The sequence below is a fragment of the Vipera ursinii genome (assembly GCF_947247035.1).
Source record: "Vipera ursinii genome assembly, chromosome: 1".
In the NCBI taxonomy this organism is placed as follows: domain Eukaryota; kingdom Metazoa; phylum Chordata; class Lepidosauria; order Squamata; family Viperidae; genus Vipera; species Vipera ursinii.
The window spans coordinates 74,823,972-74,843,489 of record NC_139512.1 but is presented as its reverse complement, the minus strand read 5'-3'; the positions used below and the strand labels follow the sequence as shown (position 1 = coordinate 74,843,489).

The 19,518-nt window shown below is 49.9% G+C and overlaps 1 protein-coding gene across 1 annotated transcript in view; it reads left to right on the top strand.

Moving 5' to 3' along the window:
• The window catches only part of CSTPP1 (centriolar satellite-associated tubulin polyglutamylase complex regulator 1), a 163,190-nt gene that overhangs the window by 23,294 nt on the left and 120,378 nt on the right, over positions 1-19,518 (top strand). Inside the window, exon 2 of the mRNA XM_083348805.1 lies at positions 4,350-4,452. Coding sequence (XP_083204931.1) covers positions 4,350-4,452 — 103 coding nt within the window. The remainder of the gene's footprint in view (positions 1-4,349; positions 4,453-19,518) is intronic.

Genomic DNA, 19,518 nt, shown 5'->3' with positions numbered 1-19,518 from the left:
TCGGGATGGCTGAAACAGAGAGATGGAGAGTCTGTTACAGGTAATCCCCGAGTTACGAGCGTTCACTTAACACTCAATTGAAGTTACGTGACAAGCGCCCCCTAGTGTTTACAAGTAAGACCCAAAATCACGAATACTGCAGCACCACAGCAGTCGTTCGTCCTTACGAAGGACTGCAGAGGCTCTGCAACATTCACCCTATTCCCCCCCCTCTCCACAACTGTTTCCACCTCCCTTCCTGCTGCGCCAGATGCATTCGCCTTGCAGAATCTGTCTCCTCTCTGCCGCGGAGTCTTTTGCTCTGTTTCTAAGTGTGGATTGACAGCCACACGGAGCTTGCAGTTGTCTTGTCAGGTCACCGTTTGGATAAAAAGTGTTTCAGGGCTATGGTGCATTTGGAAACAAAGTGAATGCTTCATTTCCAAACACCCTATATTCACTCAAATTCTTTTTCCCTGGACAGAGACCTGCAGAGTCTGGAAGCTCCACGTGGCTGCCAGTGAGGTGCTTGAGAAAGGAGCGTGTATTTGCATGCAGATGGAGCTTCCAGTCTCCCCAAGGTCTCCGTCGTGGTGAAAATTGCTCCGGCAGTGGTGGAAAGGAGTTGGGGGTGGAAGCAGGAGATAAGCATCACAAACACCGTGAGAGTTCAGGATCCCATTCTCTGCAAAAGAGGAGGGGAGCCTGTACTTGCACAATATTATGGACACCCAGGAACTGCCATCAATTCTCCCTCAAATGCAGAAACAGCTGTAGAGAGGGGATGAATCTTTTCAAGATAAGTGAGTCCGGTGCGGCAGGAAGGGAGGGGGAAGCATGACGTATCTTAGTGGGTCCTGAGGCCTTGGGGGCCTGTTCCATCACTAGGCCCACCATGGCCTTCCAACCACACTGAGATACCTCATGTTCACTTAACAAGCCTCGCTCATGTTAACGAGCAGGGAGTGATCTTGTTCAAGGTACAAGATTCACTCCCATGAATTCTCAAGTTACGAATGGAACGGGCAGGCTCCATTACATTTGTAACTCGAGGACTATCTTTATTAGTACTATAGAAAGGAAGAAATATAGTATTTTCCTTGTGCTATTTTCTTTTGAAAGTTTATCCTCAACTGCACTTATAACATTTGTTGTTGTTGTTAGCTGCGAAGTCGTGTCCGACCCATTGCAACCCCATGGACAATGTTCCTCCAGGCCTTCCTGTCCTCTACCATCTTCTGGAGTCCATTTAAGCTCACGCCTACTGCTTCAGTGACTCCATCCAGCCACCTCATTCTCTGTCGTCCCCTTTTTCTCTTGCCCTCAATCTTTCCCAGCATTAGGCTCTTCTCCAGTGAACCCTTCCTTCTCATTAGGTGGCCAAAGTATTTGAATTTTAGCTTCAGGATCTGGCCTTCTAAAGAGCAGTCAGGGTTGATCTCCTCTAGGACTGACCGGTTTGATCGCTTTGCAGTCCAAGGGACTCGCAGGAGTCTTCTCCAGCACCAGAGTTCAAAGGCCTCAATTCTTTGGCGCTCAGCCTTTCTTATGGTCCAACTTTCACTGCCATACATTGCAACTGGGAAGACCATAGCCTTGACTATACGCACTTTTGTTGACAGGGTGATGTCTCTGCTTTTGAGTGTGCTGTCTAGATTTGCCATGGCTTTCCTCCTGAGGAGCAAGCGTTTTTTAATTTCTTGGCTACAGTCCCCATCTGCAGTGATCTTGGAGCCCAGTAAAATAAAATCTGTCACTACCTCCATTTCTTCCCCATCTATTTGCCAGGAATTGAGAGGGCCGGATGCCATGATCTTGGTTTTCTTAATGTTAAGTTTCAAGCCAACTTTTGCACTCTCCTTCTTCATCCGCATCAAGAGGCTCTTTAGTTCTTCTTCACTTTCTGCCATTAGAGTGGTATCATCTGCATATCTTAGGTTGTTGATATTTCTCCCAGCAATCTTAATTCCAACTTTTGATTCATCTAGCCCTGCCTTTCTCACGATGTGCTCTGCATATAAGTTAAATAGGCAGGACGACAGTATAGAGCCTTGCTGGACATTTACATTTAAAGTAATGTAAAATGGAGGGTTATTCCTTTGCTTCTGGATGCATTTTCTAATAACTTGAAATAGTAAGGCTATTGCTTTTTCATGATAACGTTTATGGAGTGTAGTCCTATATGTTGCTATTCTACTTCATTACAAGGAAACATTGGTGCAAATAGTTTGTGGAATTTGGGTACTTTCTGATGAAGCTGTATTACTCTGTCTCTTTATGGAACTCTGGAGTGGTGTATCCAGAAATTACACAATTTCTCATTAGTAACCCACCTTTCTTTTATTTCATCTATCCAATGAGACAGAACAACAAAAAGGAAAATCACCAAGAAAATAAAAGCAGCTGCATAGAGGTTTTTTTTTTATGAATAATCCTAGTGACTGTCATACGCTTCTGACTTTGGGGTGACTGAGCCAACTAGATTATGTTGCGATTAAATAGAATTATTTGTAAAGTTTGAATGTCATTCCCTAAAGATATGACATTTCCAAAAGTAGAAAGTGAAATTTTGTGTGACACTTGGTACAATTCAGTATCCAATGTAAATCTGGGTAGCTTATCTATATATTGTTTAAATACATATAATGACAACCAAGACTTTTAAAAATCTACTGAAAATCAAACGATCACTTTATGATCTTGAACTAACAATCTGACTACATGCCTGTTGTTTGACTATGTCTTGATACTATTCAAAATATGAAAATAAAAACTTAGCTCCCTGTAGGGTATTTTGGAGGGGAATTTAACTGTGTATGGCTAAGGTAATGTTAGCGGAAAGCTGTGTGGGAAAAGTCTTCAATCAGCAATTGGCATCAAAGTGGCTGAATGGCAGATTTTTCATGCCAATATTACTCTGCTTGTGGGGTCATTTCTTTCTGTTAAAGCAGCAAGATTGCTAAAGCATTTCATCGTTATGAAACTTATAAATGAATGGTGTCATTTGTCCAGTTGCAATGACCCTTATCCCAGCACACTTGAAAATGTACAGCTTTGTTTATGAACTATTTGATTCTAATGTGTCAACCTCTTTGCATGTTACTTTGCTGTAGGTTAAAATCCATTGGAAAAACATGTTTTGGAGGTATTTTAGGAGGATGTGTCTGTTATCATGAAAGATTTGTACTAAAAACTCTGTGTCTAGTTCTTTCTAAGAAGCTGGTGAAGCTTAACAAAAAAGATCCAACCTAGAATGAAGGAGAAATGTCCTGTCAGTGAGAATGGCTAACCAGTGGGATGGCTTGCCTCAAGACTGTGGGTATTCCATCACTGGAGGTTTTTAAGAAGAGATTGGACAGTCATTTATCCAGAATGGTATTGGATCTCCTGCTTGAGCAGAGGGTTGGACTAGAGGACCTCCAAGGTGCCTTCCAACTCTGTTATTCTGTTAATCTTAATAAAGGAATTCATTTAGTCTATTTAAAATGGGTGCACAACTTATGTTACCTCAAAAGTTGCCATAGGCTTTGTGTGACACATTGAGGGCCACACGATTAAAATGGCAAGCTCAGAATGTAAGTGGATCCAATTTTGATTGTGAAATAATAAGTTTGATGTTCTGTAAGAATTGACATTACTCTCTGGAAGCTTCTAATAGGCTAGGTTTTTGCATAGCAGCGTTCCGTGCGCCTTTGGCGTCTAGTCATGCCGGCCACATGACCACGGAGACGTCCTCGGACAAGCACTGGCTCTTCGGCTTTGAAACGGAGATGAGCACCGGCCCCTAGAGTCAGAAACGACTAGCACGCATGTGCGGGGGAACCTTTACCTTTACCTTTAGAGTAATATATTAACGATGGGCCTAGCCCAATACATAATTATATCTAAAATTTTATTTTTATTCTATGCTGCTTTCATTTGTTTTTCCTGTAGTGGCTGACAGATACAAAATACAATGTTATTCAATTATGATGTATTTTTACTACCGTTATATAACTCACAAACATGTACCCCTGACCTAAGAATTGTTTTAATGATGTGGAGAAAATGTGATCAAATCTCAGGATCTCAGATATCTCACAAATAGATGTACACTTTTCAGGACACATTTCAGGACACAATAACCCATCTGTCATGGGTTATAATACTCTGTGCCTGAATTAACGATACATTAAACCAAAACTAAAAAAACTATCTTAAGCCTTAAGGCATATTGAAATGTGTGAACAAGGTCAGTATATATGCTTTTCAGTTCCAAGATGTAAGAAGCATAACAAAAGGTTTAAGTCTTTAAATTTGTAATTGTTCTAATTGGATTAACACATGTGATAAAACATTTACAGGATAACAAATTCTACTCTTCATTTCAGCCCAAAGGCACGTCATTACTTATATGGAAGATGCAGTGAGTCAGCTGCTAGAAAGCAAGGAAGATATTGGTCAATATGGCATTGCCAGATTCTTCACTGAATAGTAAGTATATTGCAATCTACCAGTTTCCTTGTTTATGGAAAGTGGGGAGATTGTTCTGATTCTCCCTCTGATTTTTTATTATTATTATTATTATTATTATTATTATTATTATTATTATTACCGTATTATTATTATTATTATTACTATTATTATTATTACTATTATTATTATTACTATTATTATACAATGCTTACAAATTTGAGGTAAATCTAATTTTTAGGGAGGCTTTTCCATAATAAGGAAATGTCCTCTTGGGGGATTACAAGCAATTTCTCCCAAGAGTTTTGTACTGGAAGCTTTATTCTAGCTTAAGAAGATGGTCCTGAATGAACCCTGATTTCATATAGTAGCATATTTATTTTCAGAAAAGCTTAGCCTAAAGAAACCATTCAACCAATTTTTAATTCCCTAGTATGATTCTTGCCCAGTCATGTCCCTTGTTAATATCTACTAGAACTGGATATACATTTCAGAGAAATTACCGTATATACTTGAGTATAAGCCGAATTTTTCAGCCCACTTTTTGGGCTGAAAAATTCCACTTCGGCTTATACTCCAGTCAACAAAAAAAACTTACCGAGGACTTGTGCGCGGCCGAGGCTTTGGTGCTTCCGGGATCGCCCGCACCTCTCCCAAGCCACCGCCGTCCGAGACCTGCCGAAGTTTGGGGAGGTTTGGGGAGGTGCGCGCGCACCTCCCCAAACTCCGCGCCTTGCCTGCCTGCTTCTTTCCGCAGCGGAAAGAAGCAGGCAGGCAGGGCGCGGAGGAACGGAGACTTGCCGACGTTTGGGGAGGTTTGGGCGCCTCCCCAAACCTCGGCAGGTCTCCGTTCCTCCGCGCAGACCTGCCGACGTTTGGGGAGGTTTGGGCGCCTCCCCAAACCTCCCCAAACCTCGGCAGGTCTCCGTTCCTCCTGCCGACCTTTGGGGAGGTTTGGGCGCCTCCCCAAACCTCCCCAAACCTCGGCAGGTCTCCGTTCCTCCTGCCGACCTTTGGGGAGGTTTGGGCGCCTCCCCAAACCTCGGCAGGTCTCCGTTCCTCCTGCCGACCTTTGGGGAGGTTTGGGCGCCTCCCCAAACCTCGGCAGGTCTCCGTTCCTCCGCGCAGACCTGCCGACGTTTGGGAAGGTTTGGGCGCCTCCCCAAACCTCCCCAGGTCTCCGTTCCTGTTTGGGGAGGTTTGGGCGCCTCCCCAAACCTCCCCAAACCCCGGCAGGTCTCCGTTCCTGTTTGGGGAGGTTTGGGCGCCTCCCCAAACGTCCCCAAACCTCGGCAGGTCTCCGTTCCTCCGCGCAGACCTGCCGACGTTTGGGGAGGTTTGGGCGCCTCCCCAAACGTCCCCAAACCTCGGCAGGTCTCCGTTCCTCCGCGCAGACCTGCCGACCTTTGGGGAGGTTTGGGCGCCTCCCCAAACGTCCCCAAACCTCGGCAGGTCTCCGTTCCTGTTTGGGGAGCTTTGGGCGCCTCCCCAAACCTCCCCAAACCTCGGCAGGTCTCCGTTCCTCCGCGCAGACCTGCCGACCTTTGGGGAGGTTTGGGCGCCTCCCCAAACCTCCCCAAACCTCGGCAGGTCTCCGTTCCTGTTTGGGGAGGTTTGGGCGCCTCCCCAAACCTCCCCAAACCTCGGCAGGTCTCCGTTCCTCCGCGCAGACCTGCCGACCTTTGGGGAGGTTTGGGCGCCTCCCCAAACGTCCCCAAACCTCGGCAGGTCTCCGTTCCTGTTTGGGGAGGTTTGGGCGCCTCCCCAAACGTCCCCAAACCTCGGCAGGTCTCCGTTCCTCCGCGCAGACCTGCCGACCTTTGGGGAGGTTTGGGCGCCTCCCCAAACGTCCCCAAACCTCGGCAGGTCTCCGTTCCTGTTTGGGGAGGTTTGGGCGCCTCCCCAAACCTCCCCAAACCTCGGCAGGTCTCCGTTCCTGTTTGGGGAGGTTTGGGCGCCTCCCCAAACCTCCCCAAACCTCGGCAGGTCTCCGTTCCTCCGCGCAGACCTGCCGACCTTTGGGGAGGTTTGGGCGCCTCCCCAAACCTCCCCAAACCTCGGCAGGTCTCCGTTCCTGTTTGGGGAGGTTTGGGCGCCTCCCCAAACCTCCCCAAACCTCGGCAGGTCTCCGTTCCTCCGCGCAGACCTGCCGACCTTTGGGGAGGTTTGGGCGCCTCCCCAAACGTCCCCAAACCTCGGCAGGTCTCCGTTCCTGTTTGGGGAGGTTTGGGCGCCTCCCCAAACGTCCCCAAACCTCGGCAGGTCTCCGTTCCTCCGCGCAGACCTGCCGACCTTTGGGGAGGTTTGGGCGCCTCCCCAAACGTCCCCAAACCTCGGCAGGTCTCCGTTCCTCCGCGCAGACCTGCCGACCTTTGGGGAGGTTTGGGCGCCTCCCCAAACGTCCCCAAACCTCGGCAGGTCTCCGTTCCTGTTTGGGGAGGTTTGGGCGCCTCCCCAAACGTCCCCAAACCTCGGCAGGTCTCCGTTCCTCCGTGCAGACCTGCCGACCTTTGGGGAGGTTTGGGCGCCTCCCCAAACGTCCCCAAACCTCGGCAGGTCTCCGTTCCTGTTTGGGGAGGTTTGGGCGCCTCCCCAAACGTCCCCAAACCTCGGCAGGTCTCCGTTCCTCCGCGCAGACCTGCCGACCTTTGGGGAGGTTTGGGCGCCTCCCCAAACGTCCCCAAACCTCGGCAGGTCTCCGTTCCTGTTTGGGGAGGTTTGGGCGCCTCCCCAAACCTCCCCAAACCTCGGCAGGTCTCCGTTCCTCCGTGCAGACCTGCCGACCTTTGGGGAGGTTTGGGCGCCTCCCCAAACGTCCCCAAACCTCGGCAGGTCTCCGTTCCTGTTTGGGGAGGTTTGGGCGCCTCCCCAAACCTCCCCAAACCTCGGCAGGTCTCCGTTCCTCCGCGCAGACCTGCCGACCTTTGGGGAGGTTTGGGCGCCTCCCCACACGTCCCCAAACCTCGGCAGGTCTCCGTTCCTCCGCGCAGACCTGCCGACCTTTGGGGAGGTTTGGGCGCCTCCCCAAACGTCCCCAAACCTCGGCAGGTCTCCGTTCCTGTTTGGGGAGGTTTGGGCGCCTCCCCAAACCTCCCCAAACCTCGGCAGGTCTCCGTTCCTCCGTGCAGACCTGCCGACCTTTGGGGAGGTTTGGGCGCCTCCCCAAACGTCCCCAAACCTCGGCAGGTCTCCGTTCCTGTTTGGGGAGCTTTGGGCGCCTCCCCAAACGTCCCCAAACCTCGGCAGGTCTCCGTTCCTCCGCGCAGACCTGCCGACCTTTGGGGAGGTTTGGGCGCCTCCCCAAACGTCCCCAAACCTCGGCAGGTCTCCGTTCCTGTTTGGGGAGGTTTGGGCGCCTCCCCAAACCTCGGCAGGTCTCCGTTCCTGTTTGGGGAGGTTTGGGCGCCTCCCCAAACCTCCCCAAACCTCGGCAGGTCTCCGTTCCTCCGCGCAGACCTGCCGACCTTTGGGGAGGTTTGGGCGCCTCCCCAAACGTCCCCAAACCTCGGCAGGTCTCCGTTCCTGTTTGGGGAGGTTTGGGCGCCTCCCCAAACCTCCCCAAACCTCGGCAGGTCTCCGTTCCTCCGCGCAGACCTGCCGACCTTTGGGGAGGTTTGGGCGCCTCCCCAAACGTCCCCAAACCTCGGCAGGTCTCCGTTCCTGTTTGGGGAGCTTTGGGCGCCTCCCCAAACCTCCCCAAACCTCGGCAGGTCTCCGTTCCTCCGCGCAGACCTGCCGACCTTTGGGGAGGTTTGGGCGCCTCCCCAAACCTCCCCAAACCTCGGCAGGTCTCCGTTCCTGTTTGGGGAGGTTTGGGCGCCTCCCCAAACCTCCCCAAACCTCGGCAGGTCTCCGTTCCTCCGCGCAGACCTGCCGACCTTTGGGGAGGTTTGGGCGCCTCCCCAAACGTCCCCAAACCTCGGCAGGTCTCCGTTCCTGTTTGGGGAGGTTTGGGCGCCTCCCCAAACCTCCCCAAACCTCGGCAGGTCTCCGTTCCTCCGCGCAGACCTGCCGACCTTTGGGGAGGTTTGGGCGCCTCCCCAAACGTCCCCAAACCTCGGCAGGTCTCCGTTCCTCCGCGCAGACCTGCCGACCTTTGGGGAGGTTTGGGCGCCTCCCCAAACGTCCCCAAACCTCGGCAGGTCTCCGTTCCTGTTTGGGGAGGTTTGGGCGCCTCCCCAAACCTCCCCAAACCTCGGCAGGTCTCCGTTCCTCCGTGCAGACCTGCCGACCTTTGGGGAGGTTTGGGCGCCTCCCCAAACCTCCCCAAACCTCGGCAGGTCTCCGTTCCTGTTTGGGGAGGTTTGGGCGCCTCCCCAAACCTCCCCAAACCTCGGCAGGTCTCCGTTCCTCCGCGCAGACCTGCCGACCTTTGGGGAGGTTTGGGCGCCTCCCCAAACCTCCCCAAACCTCGGCAGGTCTCCGTTCCTGTTTGGGGAGGTTTGGGCGCCTCCCCAAACCTCCCCAAACCTCGGCAGGTCTCCGTTCCTCCGCGCAGACCTGCCGACCTTTGGGGAGGTTTGGGCGCCTCCCCAAACGTCCCCAAACCTCGGCAGGTCTCCGTTCCTGTTTGGGGAGGTTTGGGCGCCTCCCCAAACCTCCCCAAACCTCGGCAGGTCTCCGTTCCTCCGCGCAGACCTGCCGACCTTTGGGGAGGTTTGGGCGCCTCCCCAAACGTCCCCAAACCTCGGCAGGTCTCCGTTCCTCCGCGCAGACCTGCCGACCTTTGGGGAGGTTTGGGCGCCTCCCCAAACGTCCCCAAACCTCGGCAGGTCTCCGTTCCTGTTTGGGGAGGTTTGGGCGCCTCCCCAAACCTCCCCAAACCTCGGCAGGTCTCCGTTCCTCCGTGCAGACCTGCCGACCTTTGGGGAGGTTTGGGCGCCTCCCCAAACCTCCCCAAACCTCGGCAGGTCTCCGTTCCTGTTTGGGGAGGTTTGGGCGCCTCCCCAAACCTCCCCAAACCTCGGCAGGTCTCCGTTCCTCCGCGCAGACCTGCCGACCTTTGGGGAGGTTTGGGCGCCTCCCCAAACGTCCCCAAACCTCGGCAGGTCTCCGTTCCTGTTTGGGGAGGTTTGGGCGCCTCCCCAAACCTCCCCAAACCTCGGCAGGTCTCCGTTCCTCCGCGCAGACCTGCCGACCTTTGGGGAGGTTTGGGCGCCTCCCCAAACGTCCCCAAACCTCGGCAGGTCTCCGTTCCTGTTTGGGGAGGTTTGGGCGCCTCCCCAAACCTCCCCAAACCTCGGCAGGTCTCCGTTCCTCCGCGCAGACCTGCCGACCTTTGGGGAGGTTTGGGCGCCTCCCCAAACGTCCCCAAACCTCGGCAGGTCTCCGTTCCTCCGCGCAGACCTGCCGACCTTTGGGGAGGTTTGGGCGCCTCCCCAAACGTCCCCAAACCTCGGCAGGTCTCCGTTCCTGTTTGGGGAGGTTTGGGCGCCTCCCCAAACCTCCCCAAACCTCGGCAGGTCTCCGTTCCTCCGTGCAGACCTGCCGACCTTTGGGGAGGTTTGGGCGCCTCCCCAAACGTCCCCAAACCTCGGCAGGTCTCCGTTCCTGTTTGGGGAGGTTTGGGCGCCTCCCCAAACCTCCCCAAACCTCGGCAGGTCTCCATTCCTCCGTGCAGACCTGCCGACCTTTGGGGAGGTTTGGGCGCCTCCCCAAACGTCCCCAAACCTCGGCAGGTCTCCGTTCCTGTTTGGGGAGGTTTGGGCGCCTCCCCAAACGTCCCCAAACCTCGGCAGGTCTCCGTTCCTGTTTGGGGAGGTTTGGGCGCCTCCCCAAACCTCCCCAAACCTCGGCAGGTCTCCGTTCCTCCGCGCAGACCTGCCGACCTTTGGGGAGGTTTGGGCGCCTCCCCAAACGTCCCCAAACCTCGGCAGGTCTCCGTTCCTGTTTGGGGAGGTTTGGGCGCCTCCCCAAACCTCCCCAAACCTCGGCAGGTCTCCGTTCCTCCGCGCAGACCTGCCGACCTTTGGGGAGGTTTGGGCGCCTCCCCAAACGTCCCCAAACCTCGGCAGGTCTCCGTTCCTCCGCGCAGACCTGCCGACCTTTGGGGAGGTTTGGGCGCCTCCCCAAACGTCCCCAAACCTCGGCAGGTCTCCGTTCCTCCGCGCAGACCTGCCGACCTTTGGGGAGGTTTGGGCGCCTCCCCAAACGTCCCCAAACCTCGGCAGGTCTCCATTCCTCCGTGCAGACCTGCCGACCTTTGGGGAGGTTTGGGCGCCTCCCCAAACGTCCCCAAACCTCGGCAGGTCTCCGTTCCTGTTTGGGGAGGTTTGGGCGCCTCCCCAAACGTCCCCAAACCTCGGCAGGTCTCCGTTCCTGTTTGGGGAGGTTTGGGCGCCTCCCCAAACCTCCCCAAACCTCGGCAGGTCTCCGTTCCTCCGCGCAGACCTGCCGACCTTTGGGGAGGTTTGGGCGCCTCCCCAAACGTCCCCAAACCTCGGCAGGTCTCCGTTCCTGTTTGGGGAGGTTTGGGCGCCTCCCCAAACCTCCCCAAACCTCGGCAGGTCTCCGTTCCTCCGCGCAGACCTGCCGACCTTTGGGGAGGTTTGGGCGCCTCCCCAAACGTCCCCAAACCTCGGCAGGTCTCCGTTCCTCCGCGCAGACCTGCCGACCTTTGGGGAGGTTTGGGCGCCTCCCCAAACGTCCCCAAACCTCGGCAGGTCTCCGTTCCTCCGCGCAGACCTGCCGACCTTTGGGGAGGTTTGGGCGCCTCCCCAAACGTCCCCAAACCTCGGCAGGTCTCCGTTCCTGTTTGGGGAGGTTTGGGCGCCTCCCCAAACCTCCCCAAACCTCGGCAGGTCTCCGTTCCTCCGTGCAGACCTGCCGACCTTTGGGGAGGTTTGGGCGCCTCCCCAAACGTCCCCAAACCTCGGCAGGTCTCCGTTCCTGTTTGGGGAGGTTTGGGCGCCTCCCCAAACCTCCCCAAACCTCGGCAGGTCTCCGTTCCTCCGCGCAGACCTGCCGACGTTTGGGGAGGTTTGGGCGCCTCCCCAAACCTCGGCAGGTCTCCGTTCCTGTTTGGGGAGGTTTGGGCGCCTCCCCAAACCTCCCCAAACCTCGGCAGGTCTGCGCGGAGGAACGGAGACCTGCCGAGGTTTGGGGAGGTTTGGGGAGGTTTGGGGAGGCGCCCAAACCTCCCCAAACTGGAACGGAGACCTGCCGAGGTTTGGGGAGGCGCCCAAACCTCCCCAAAGGTCGGCAGGAGGAACGGAGACCTGCCGAGGTTTGGGGAGGTTTGGGGAGGCGCCCAAACCTCCCCAAAGGTCGGCAGGAGGAACGGAGACCTGCCGAGGTTTGGGGAGGCGCCCAAACCTCCCCAAAGGTCGGCAGGAGGAACGGAGACCTGCCGAGGTTTGGGGAGGTTTGGGGAGGCGCCCAAACCTCCCCAAAGGTCGGCAGGAGGAACGGAGACCTGCCGAGGTTTGGGGAGGTTTGGGGAGGCGCCCAAACCTCCCCAAAGGTCGGCAGGAGGAACGGAGACCTGCCGAGGTTTGGGGAGGTTTGGGGAGGCGCCCAAACCTCCCCAAAGGTCGGCAGGTCTGCGCGGAGGAACGGAGACCTGCAGAGGTTTGGGGAGGTTTGGGGAGGCGCCCAAACCTCCCCAAAGGTCGGCAGGAGGAACGGAGACCTGCCGAGGTTTGGGGAGGTTTGGGGAGGCGCCCAAACCTCCCCAAAGGTCGGCAGGAGGAACGGAGACCTGCCGAGGTTTGGGGAGGCGCCCAAACCTCCCCAAAGGTCGGCAGGAGGAACGGAGACCTGCCGAGGTTTGGGGAGGTTTGGGGAGGCGCCCAAACCTCCCCAAAGGTCGGCAGGAGGAACGGAGACCTGCCGAGGTTTGGGGAGGTTTGGGGAGGCGCCCAAACCTCCCCAAAAGTCGGCAGGAGGAACGGAGACCTGCCGAGGTTTGGGGAGGTTTGGGGAGGCGCCCAAACCTCCCCAAAGGTCGGCAGGAGGAACGGAGACCTGCCGAGGTTTGGGGAGGTTTGGGGAGGCGCCCAAACCTCCCCAAAGGTCGGCAGGAGGAACGGAGACCTGCTGACGAGCCGCGGCCACACAGGGTATTCCTGTGTATTCAGGCTTGCAAAATGGCGGATCGAGCCTCTGCTGGCGGCAGAGGCTTGCAGAACGGCGGATCGGCTTATACTCGAGTCAATAACTTTTTCCAGTTTTTGGGGGTGAAATTGGGGGTCTCGGCTTATACTCGAGTCGGCTTATACTCAAGTATATACGGTAAGCACAAAATGGCTAGCTGGTGTAACCAGACATTAACTGGATTCAGTTCAGTAGAAGATATATCGAACATTATTTTATAATAATACATTAGCCAGTCCAAAGTTCTGGGTGTGGGAAAGACATTATATTACTGAATTTGATAACTGATTGCATTTTATTTATAGTCTGATATTTCTCTGATCTTCACCAATTTCCCATGTGAACAGTTTCCCTGTTTTTGAGAACTTCTATATGTATAGAATATTGATCTTTACAATATCTCCTCTGCCTCCTTTTTGTAAAAGAGCTGATTGATTGATTATGTGCCATTAAATTGGTGTCCACTCTTAGCAAACTCGGATTTTCTCCATGAAGAATAGCTCATCGAAATAGAAAATCTATTTTAATATAGGTAATATGCTGTCAGCTCTACAAGGTAGACCAATCAAGAGGCATAAGGTGAGTAAGCTAAAACTAGTTTTATTAGAGTAGCTACAGCAACAAAATCTTCCAAGTCTGAATGTGCTTCCCCTTATCCGTCTTCATGTGAATTAGGAGGGCACCGGTCTTAAAGGTTTTCCTGAATCCCTATCTTCATACGACTTAAGCCACGTTTATCTGTTTCATGGCTTGGTAATGGGTCTTCCCTCTTTCTCTCATTTGAATTATTTTTATTGAAGAATTTTTTACTGAATAAAAACCTAAGGAAATAAAGGAAAATAAAAGTGATGAGAAAAGAAAAAAGAGAGAAAAAGAGGGAAAAAATGTCTTCCAATCTTTACAGCAGTTGTAATGCATTTAAGCTTTATCATCACTCTCTCTAAGGTTACATCATATCTCCTTTTTTCCCTAAGCCACATTTTGTAATCATCCAATTCATAAATCACGAGTACATTTTTTTCTATTTTCAGCAAAAAGTCCATAAAGGGTTTCCAGTCATTGACAAATGTAGTTATTTTCTTTTCTCTAATTAAAATAGGTCAATTTTGCCCTCTTTGTAAATTGGCTTTGTCACCTAGCATTCTTCCATTTTAGGTATTTCAGAGTCTTTCCATCTTTATGTCGTTACTGTGTAACAAAAATAAGTGTCTGTAAGTCTTTTTTAGTTGTTTGTCCATTAGATTCAGGAAGAAAAGCAGATCTTCCCTCTCTCTGTCAAGACCATCATTTATACCAGGCCTGTACCACATGGTACGTGGGTTTCATACAGCATGCCAAGCAGTCTTATGTGGCTTGCCAGTGTTTTTTAAAAAGTAAGCTGCTGCCACCACTTTGCCAAAACTTATGTTGCCAAGTACCTCCAAGCCTCGCTGCCATCCACCAGCTCCGGCTAGCTGCGGAACAGCTGAATGGCACTTCAGGTCCATTTCTTTACAGCCGACAAGCATTTTTAATATGTCACTGTGGCCTTTTCCCCTCGACAAACTGTGAAAATCCATTCTATATTCTACATATACCTGGCATACATACAGTCACTTTCTGAAGATATTCTGCTTTAATTTTGAAAAAAAATTCCCAACCAAATAGCCCCGATGAAATAAAACCTGTTATCTGAAAAGGCTAGCGTTTTTGTCTTCCTGAAGATAAGATGCAGTGGAAAACACGGTGAATACAAATAAGAACACTTAAACCAGGCCAATTTCTGCTTACTCTTAGAAGTGGAATAATGGGGAACTGAGGGGATGAAGTGTTTCTCTTTTAAATCAGAGTGTATGGGAGAGAGATCACAGTTTCTGAGAAAGACAAAGTGGAAAATGCCATGCTGCGTGTATGTGGCATAGGTTGTTGTTGTATGGTGAACATTTCTAGAATTCCTAACATTCTTTGTGGTGCCTAGCAAAATATTCTATTCTGCCTAAGGAAAGACAAGAAGTAGTGTGATTTCCAAATGATTTTTGTAGAGAGCGAAAAAAGAAACAGAAACATACACTATTCCTGTATCTTGATCTATATAGATTAGAATGCAGTTTGGACAGTCTTAAGCAGCTTCTCTCCTTCCATTTTTCTTCTCTTCCAACTGTAGTCTGCCTAGGTTACTTTGAATAAAAAAAGAAAGAAAAGCCAAGGAATCATAGAACTTTGTTCAGTTGGAGCCAGAACGCTTCTCTCATTTATTTATTTACTCTTTGTACATCTCTCATTCTGAGAAGCTCTGTTGACCAACATCGACATCAATGAGAAAAAAGAGAGAAAAAAGCCAATGCACAATATGAATAAAAACAACATCAAAATAATAAACAAGAAAAGTACAAAATAATGTACCCAGCAGATTCCAGACTTCATTCACAACAAGCACTTCTCCTGTGCCAGATGGAACAACCAGGTCTTAAGTACTGTCCTGAAATCCAAAAGGAAATAAGTATACCAGATCTCTCAGAGGAGGGAATTTGTTATTCTGTCAGTCTGTTACATGGAGGTAGGGATAAAAATGCCCAGAACTTCATTCAGAGTCAAAGATAGCATTTCTTTAAAATGGTTAGGTCCCAAACCCCAAAACTACTCTACCTTGCAGGAATTTAGTTAAAGTCTATCTCACCCCCATGGATGCTGAAAGTCTTCAGCTACTTCTGTGATGTTGCCTCCTTGGCCCAAGGCCAAGATGTATAGTTGGATGAAATCAGCATATTGATGATAATCAAATGCTATGCTGATGGATGATCTCTAAAAGTTCCATATAAACATTAAAAATAAGTGGAGAGAGTTAAAAACCCTGAGGTATTCTAGAAAGTAGAGGTTCCAGCCAATCTGTCCTCTTCCTCTTACCTCAAGTAGGAGAAAATCAGCTGTCAAAGAGTGCTCCCTACTCCAGTTCAAAGGAAGTGGTTCAAAAGGATGTTGTGGTCTATAATATTGAAAGTACCTGAGAAGTCAAGAAGGAGGTGTACTGCAGCCTGCCAGCCTGCCGAGGATCCAAATAATCCTCTTCCAGGTTTCTCTGAAATTTTTAGATCATCATTTTTCTCTCTAATCTTCCCTAAGAAGGAGACAGGTCTAAAATTATTAAAATAGTCAAATTAAGCAAATGCTTTTTGAGCTAAAGATACACCGCAGCCTTTTGAATATCCCCTCTCTCAAAAAAGCTTTGATTACTGCTTAAGTCTAGCCTTCTGTCACTCACAGGAGGCATTAACTAACCATGATGACCAGGATCTAAATGAAAGGTGGCAGAGATAATACAACAATGAGTCTTAACCACTTTTTCAGGATTCACAGAATCACAGATTATTTCAAATCTGAAGCCCCAGTCATCTTCATTAGCACTGTCCATCTGGAACCCAGCTGTGTTTGAATCTAGCTGATTTTATTTGCCAAATATTGTGAAAATTCTTCACAGTAACCCTTCAGATGTTGTCGAGTACTGTTTTTCTCTAAAAGGGGAATGATTTTATTTTTATTTTATTATTTTTAAAATGACAGGGAAACGAAAATGAAGTGGGAGAATGAATGATTTTGTAGGAGCCTTTCGAGAATTTAACGATTCCATGAAATTCCATGGAATCATGCCATGAAAACAAACAAATGGATCATAGGACTAATTAATCTGATGTTCTTAACTTGAGACACAAATGACTGTGCTCAAATTATTAAACTTTTGTCACTTCTCTTTTGAGAAATTTGCAATTCTGGGAAAGGGGGCAAAAGGGGAAAAAGAGGATGTCCAGCAGCAAGGTGAATATAATGGTGATAAGAACATCAGTGAAGGATAAAGTTGAGGACAGATCTTCATGAAAAAAATATATCTGTGTGGTTGCTAACCAGCTTGATGTCACCTAATCATCAAAAGGGAACAAGTCATCTTACAGAAAGCTACTGGGCAGCATCCAGGATACACAATAAAATGACAAAACATCTCCCTTTTGCCCCTTGAATCATCACTATCTGAGTTCAAATTTGAACTCTTATCTGACAGGTAAGATATGAGGTGGGACTTTTCTCTAGCGATGTCCTAGGCTTTCCCCCTTCTGCATTTCCCTAAATTCCTCATGAAACTGAGCAGCTGCAGTAGATCTGTGAGTGGGGAGTGGCTATTCTGGTGTAATTGGCTTAATCCCTTAGGTGCCCCCTTATTCCTGTGGCCTATTACAATTTTGACCAAACTTCCCACAGATCTTCAGGAAACTCCCCAAGTGCCTTCTGAAAACCACTGGATCTAGTAGACATCTGAGGAAAACTAATCTAAGAGGTTATTTTCCATTGAGAACAAAAAGAGAATGGTCTTTCCATGACAAGGGACTAAGCTTGGTTTTCCCCACCTTTCAGATCATGTTGCAAAAACAGTTAACATGTAACTCTGATCTGTGTTTGGCTCTATAAACTAGAAATTGAGGCAGGTCAATGGCTGTCATGGCAGCCATGAAATCCTATGCTGCTCTAGACCCCTCAACCTGGGAAGGCACATTGAAATCTCTCAACCACACTAGTTTGGTGGGGAATACTTCTGCTAGCAATTACAATGAGTAGCCTTGGCTGAGCAACAGGTGGAATGGTACACCATCATGTAGCCCAACTATACTGTCTGTCTCAACTGCAGAAATAAGATCTCACATTCAGCTATCTATAGAGTAGTGCATCTTAGTGCCAATAGAGCAGACATGTCAAACACAAGGCCCGGGGGCCAGATCCGGCCCGCGAAGTGGTTTCATGTGGCCCACGAAGCCATCCTGGAAACAGTAAGGGAACGGCCCCCACTGCCTTGGCCCTGGCCCAGAGACCCTCCTTCTGCCAGAGACCCTCAGATCTGTCCCACTCCTGCCCAGGCCCCCATAGGCACCCTTGATGCCAATGATGTAGAGCTGGCCACGCCCACCCAGTAGGCCATACACACTCTAGCCACGCCCACCCAGTAGGCCACACCCACCCTGGCCATACCCACCTGGCCCCCTGAGGGCAACTGCAATGCTGATGCGGCCCTCAATGAAATTGAGTTTGACACCCCTGCAATAGAGTCTCATAGATGACAATAATTATAAATTTCCATATATGCACTGGTACTGACAAAGCTCATGTAGGCAGATCTTTGAGAGACAAACTACCCATTCTCTCCCCTACTCCTAGATTTTAATAATGAAAGCCAGGTCTCTCTTTAATCCATAATTAAATCATGAGTGGAGATAGGGGTTGTTGTTTTTTACCAGCAGACATAGCATTCAATAGCTGGACCCAAACCCTCAGGGCTTCAAGGAATCGGTACCCTGGCTCTTGTAATGAGGAACAAGAGGATCAGTCAAAAATATCAGTCCCCACTTCCCTGACTGCAGCCCATTCGCTGCCTTTCACATGCCTCCTATTGTCATCATCACCATGATTTTATTCTCCCCAGTTGTGCCATCACTATGACCAGAATAGCTCTCTGGTATCTTGTGCCAAATCACAGTAAGCTCAGTTAACTTTTGAGCTTTTGATGCTCTCTGCCACTTACTTTACTTACTTAGTCTTATTCTTACAAGAGATGGGAGATTGTAAACATACCAGGACGCTGGTGCCCAATGCTGACTCTCACCCAAGATACAGTTCTTTAGGCCTCCAGCCAAACTTCATTCCTCTTAATGCTATAAAGTGAGGAACAAACAATCTTGTCATCCCAAATTGAACTGTCATCCATCCATCCTATTTTAAATAGTCCATGCAACAAGGAGTCTGGCTGTTCCCAAACTTCCAGAAGAACTTTGATGACAGAGAAACTAAAGCACAGCCTTACTGGAGAATCAGTTTTTTTAAAAATTCCATTTATATCCCGCCCTTCTCCGAAGACTCAGGGCGGCTTACAAGCTTAGCAGTAGCCTTCATTCTATGTATATGCCTGCTTATTAGGGCTTTTGGGGGCCCCCAAGCGGCATTATTACAAAGTCAGCTTAATTGCCCCCAACAATCTGGGTCCTCATTTTACCTACCTCGGAAGGATGGAAGGCTGAGTCAACCTTGAGCCAGGTGGGACGCGAACCTGCACTAATTGCAGGCAGCTGGTGTTACTAAAGGAGGCATTAGCCCACTGCTCCACCAAGACGCTTTTGAAGATGTTCAAGTGTTTATTTATTTATTTAATTAGATTTGTATACCACCCTTTCCCGAAGGACACAGTGTTCCAAGGCATGTCCTCTGCTGGCAGACCACTTACTATCAGCACAAACCTTCAAAGATCCTGTTTTCACTGCTGGCCAACTGTGATGCACAGTGAAGCAAAACATTAGCGAAACTAACAGCAAAGCAAACAAAATTATTGTGGCAAGATTATAGTTGTTTGGGCCTCCAATGCTGTCCTGCTGCCTCCTAGGCCTCTTAATTTATCATGGACATCTTCTAGTCAGGAAATGGCTTCTTTTCTGGCAAGGTGGTTTAAACCTGTAAGAAACAACTCTGTAGCTCTGCTCCCAGGATCTTACGTATTGGCCTGAGATCCCATTCAGTTACAGGTATTTTCTGTAGTAAATGGCTTCTTTTCCTTCTTCCTTTTTACTGTTATTTCTTTTGCTTCTGTTCTTCTACACCTCACAGCTAAGTGTGCTAGGAGGGTAAAAACACCCCGAGAGGAGTCAAGGCACAGCTTACTATGATGATGAAAAAAAATGAATAAGTACATTGCTAGGTGTAAACATCCAGATTAGACTATCAGCTAAAGCATCTTCAATATGAGCAATAGAAAAAGTATTCATATTTTTGAAAAAGTATTGATAAAAGTGCTCTCTTTTATTGTGCTCTCTCTTCCCCTTCCTAAATCTTTTGCCAGATTTCTGTTCTTACTGAAGAATAGATGAGCCCCCTCCTTCTCCAAACTCCTTCACTATAATAGCTTGGTCAAACAAACCTGTGATTGTTCCTATGACTGTGAGGCTGTCATAGAACATGAGCAAACGATTGCCAGTGTGCTCAGCTTTT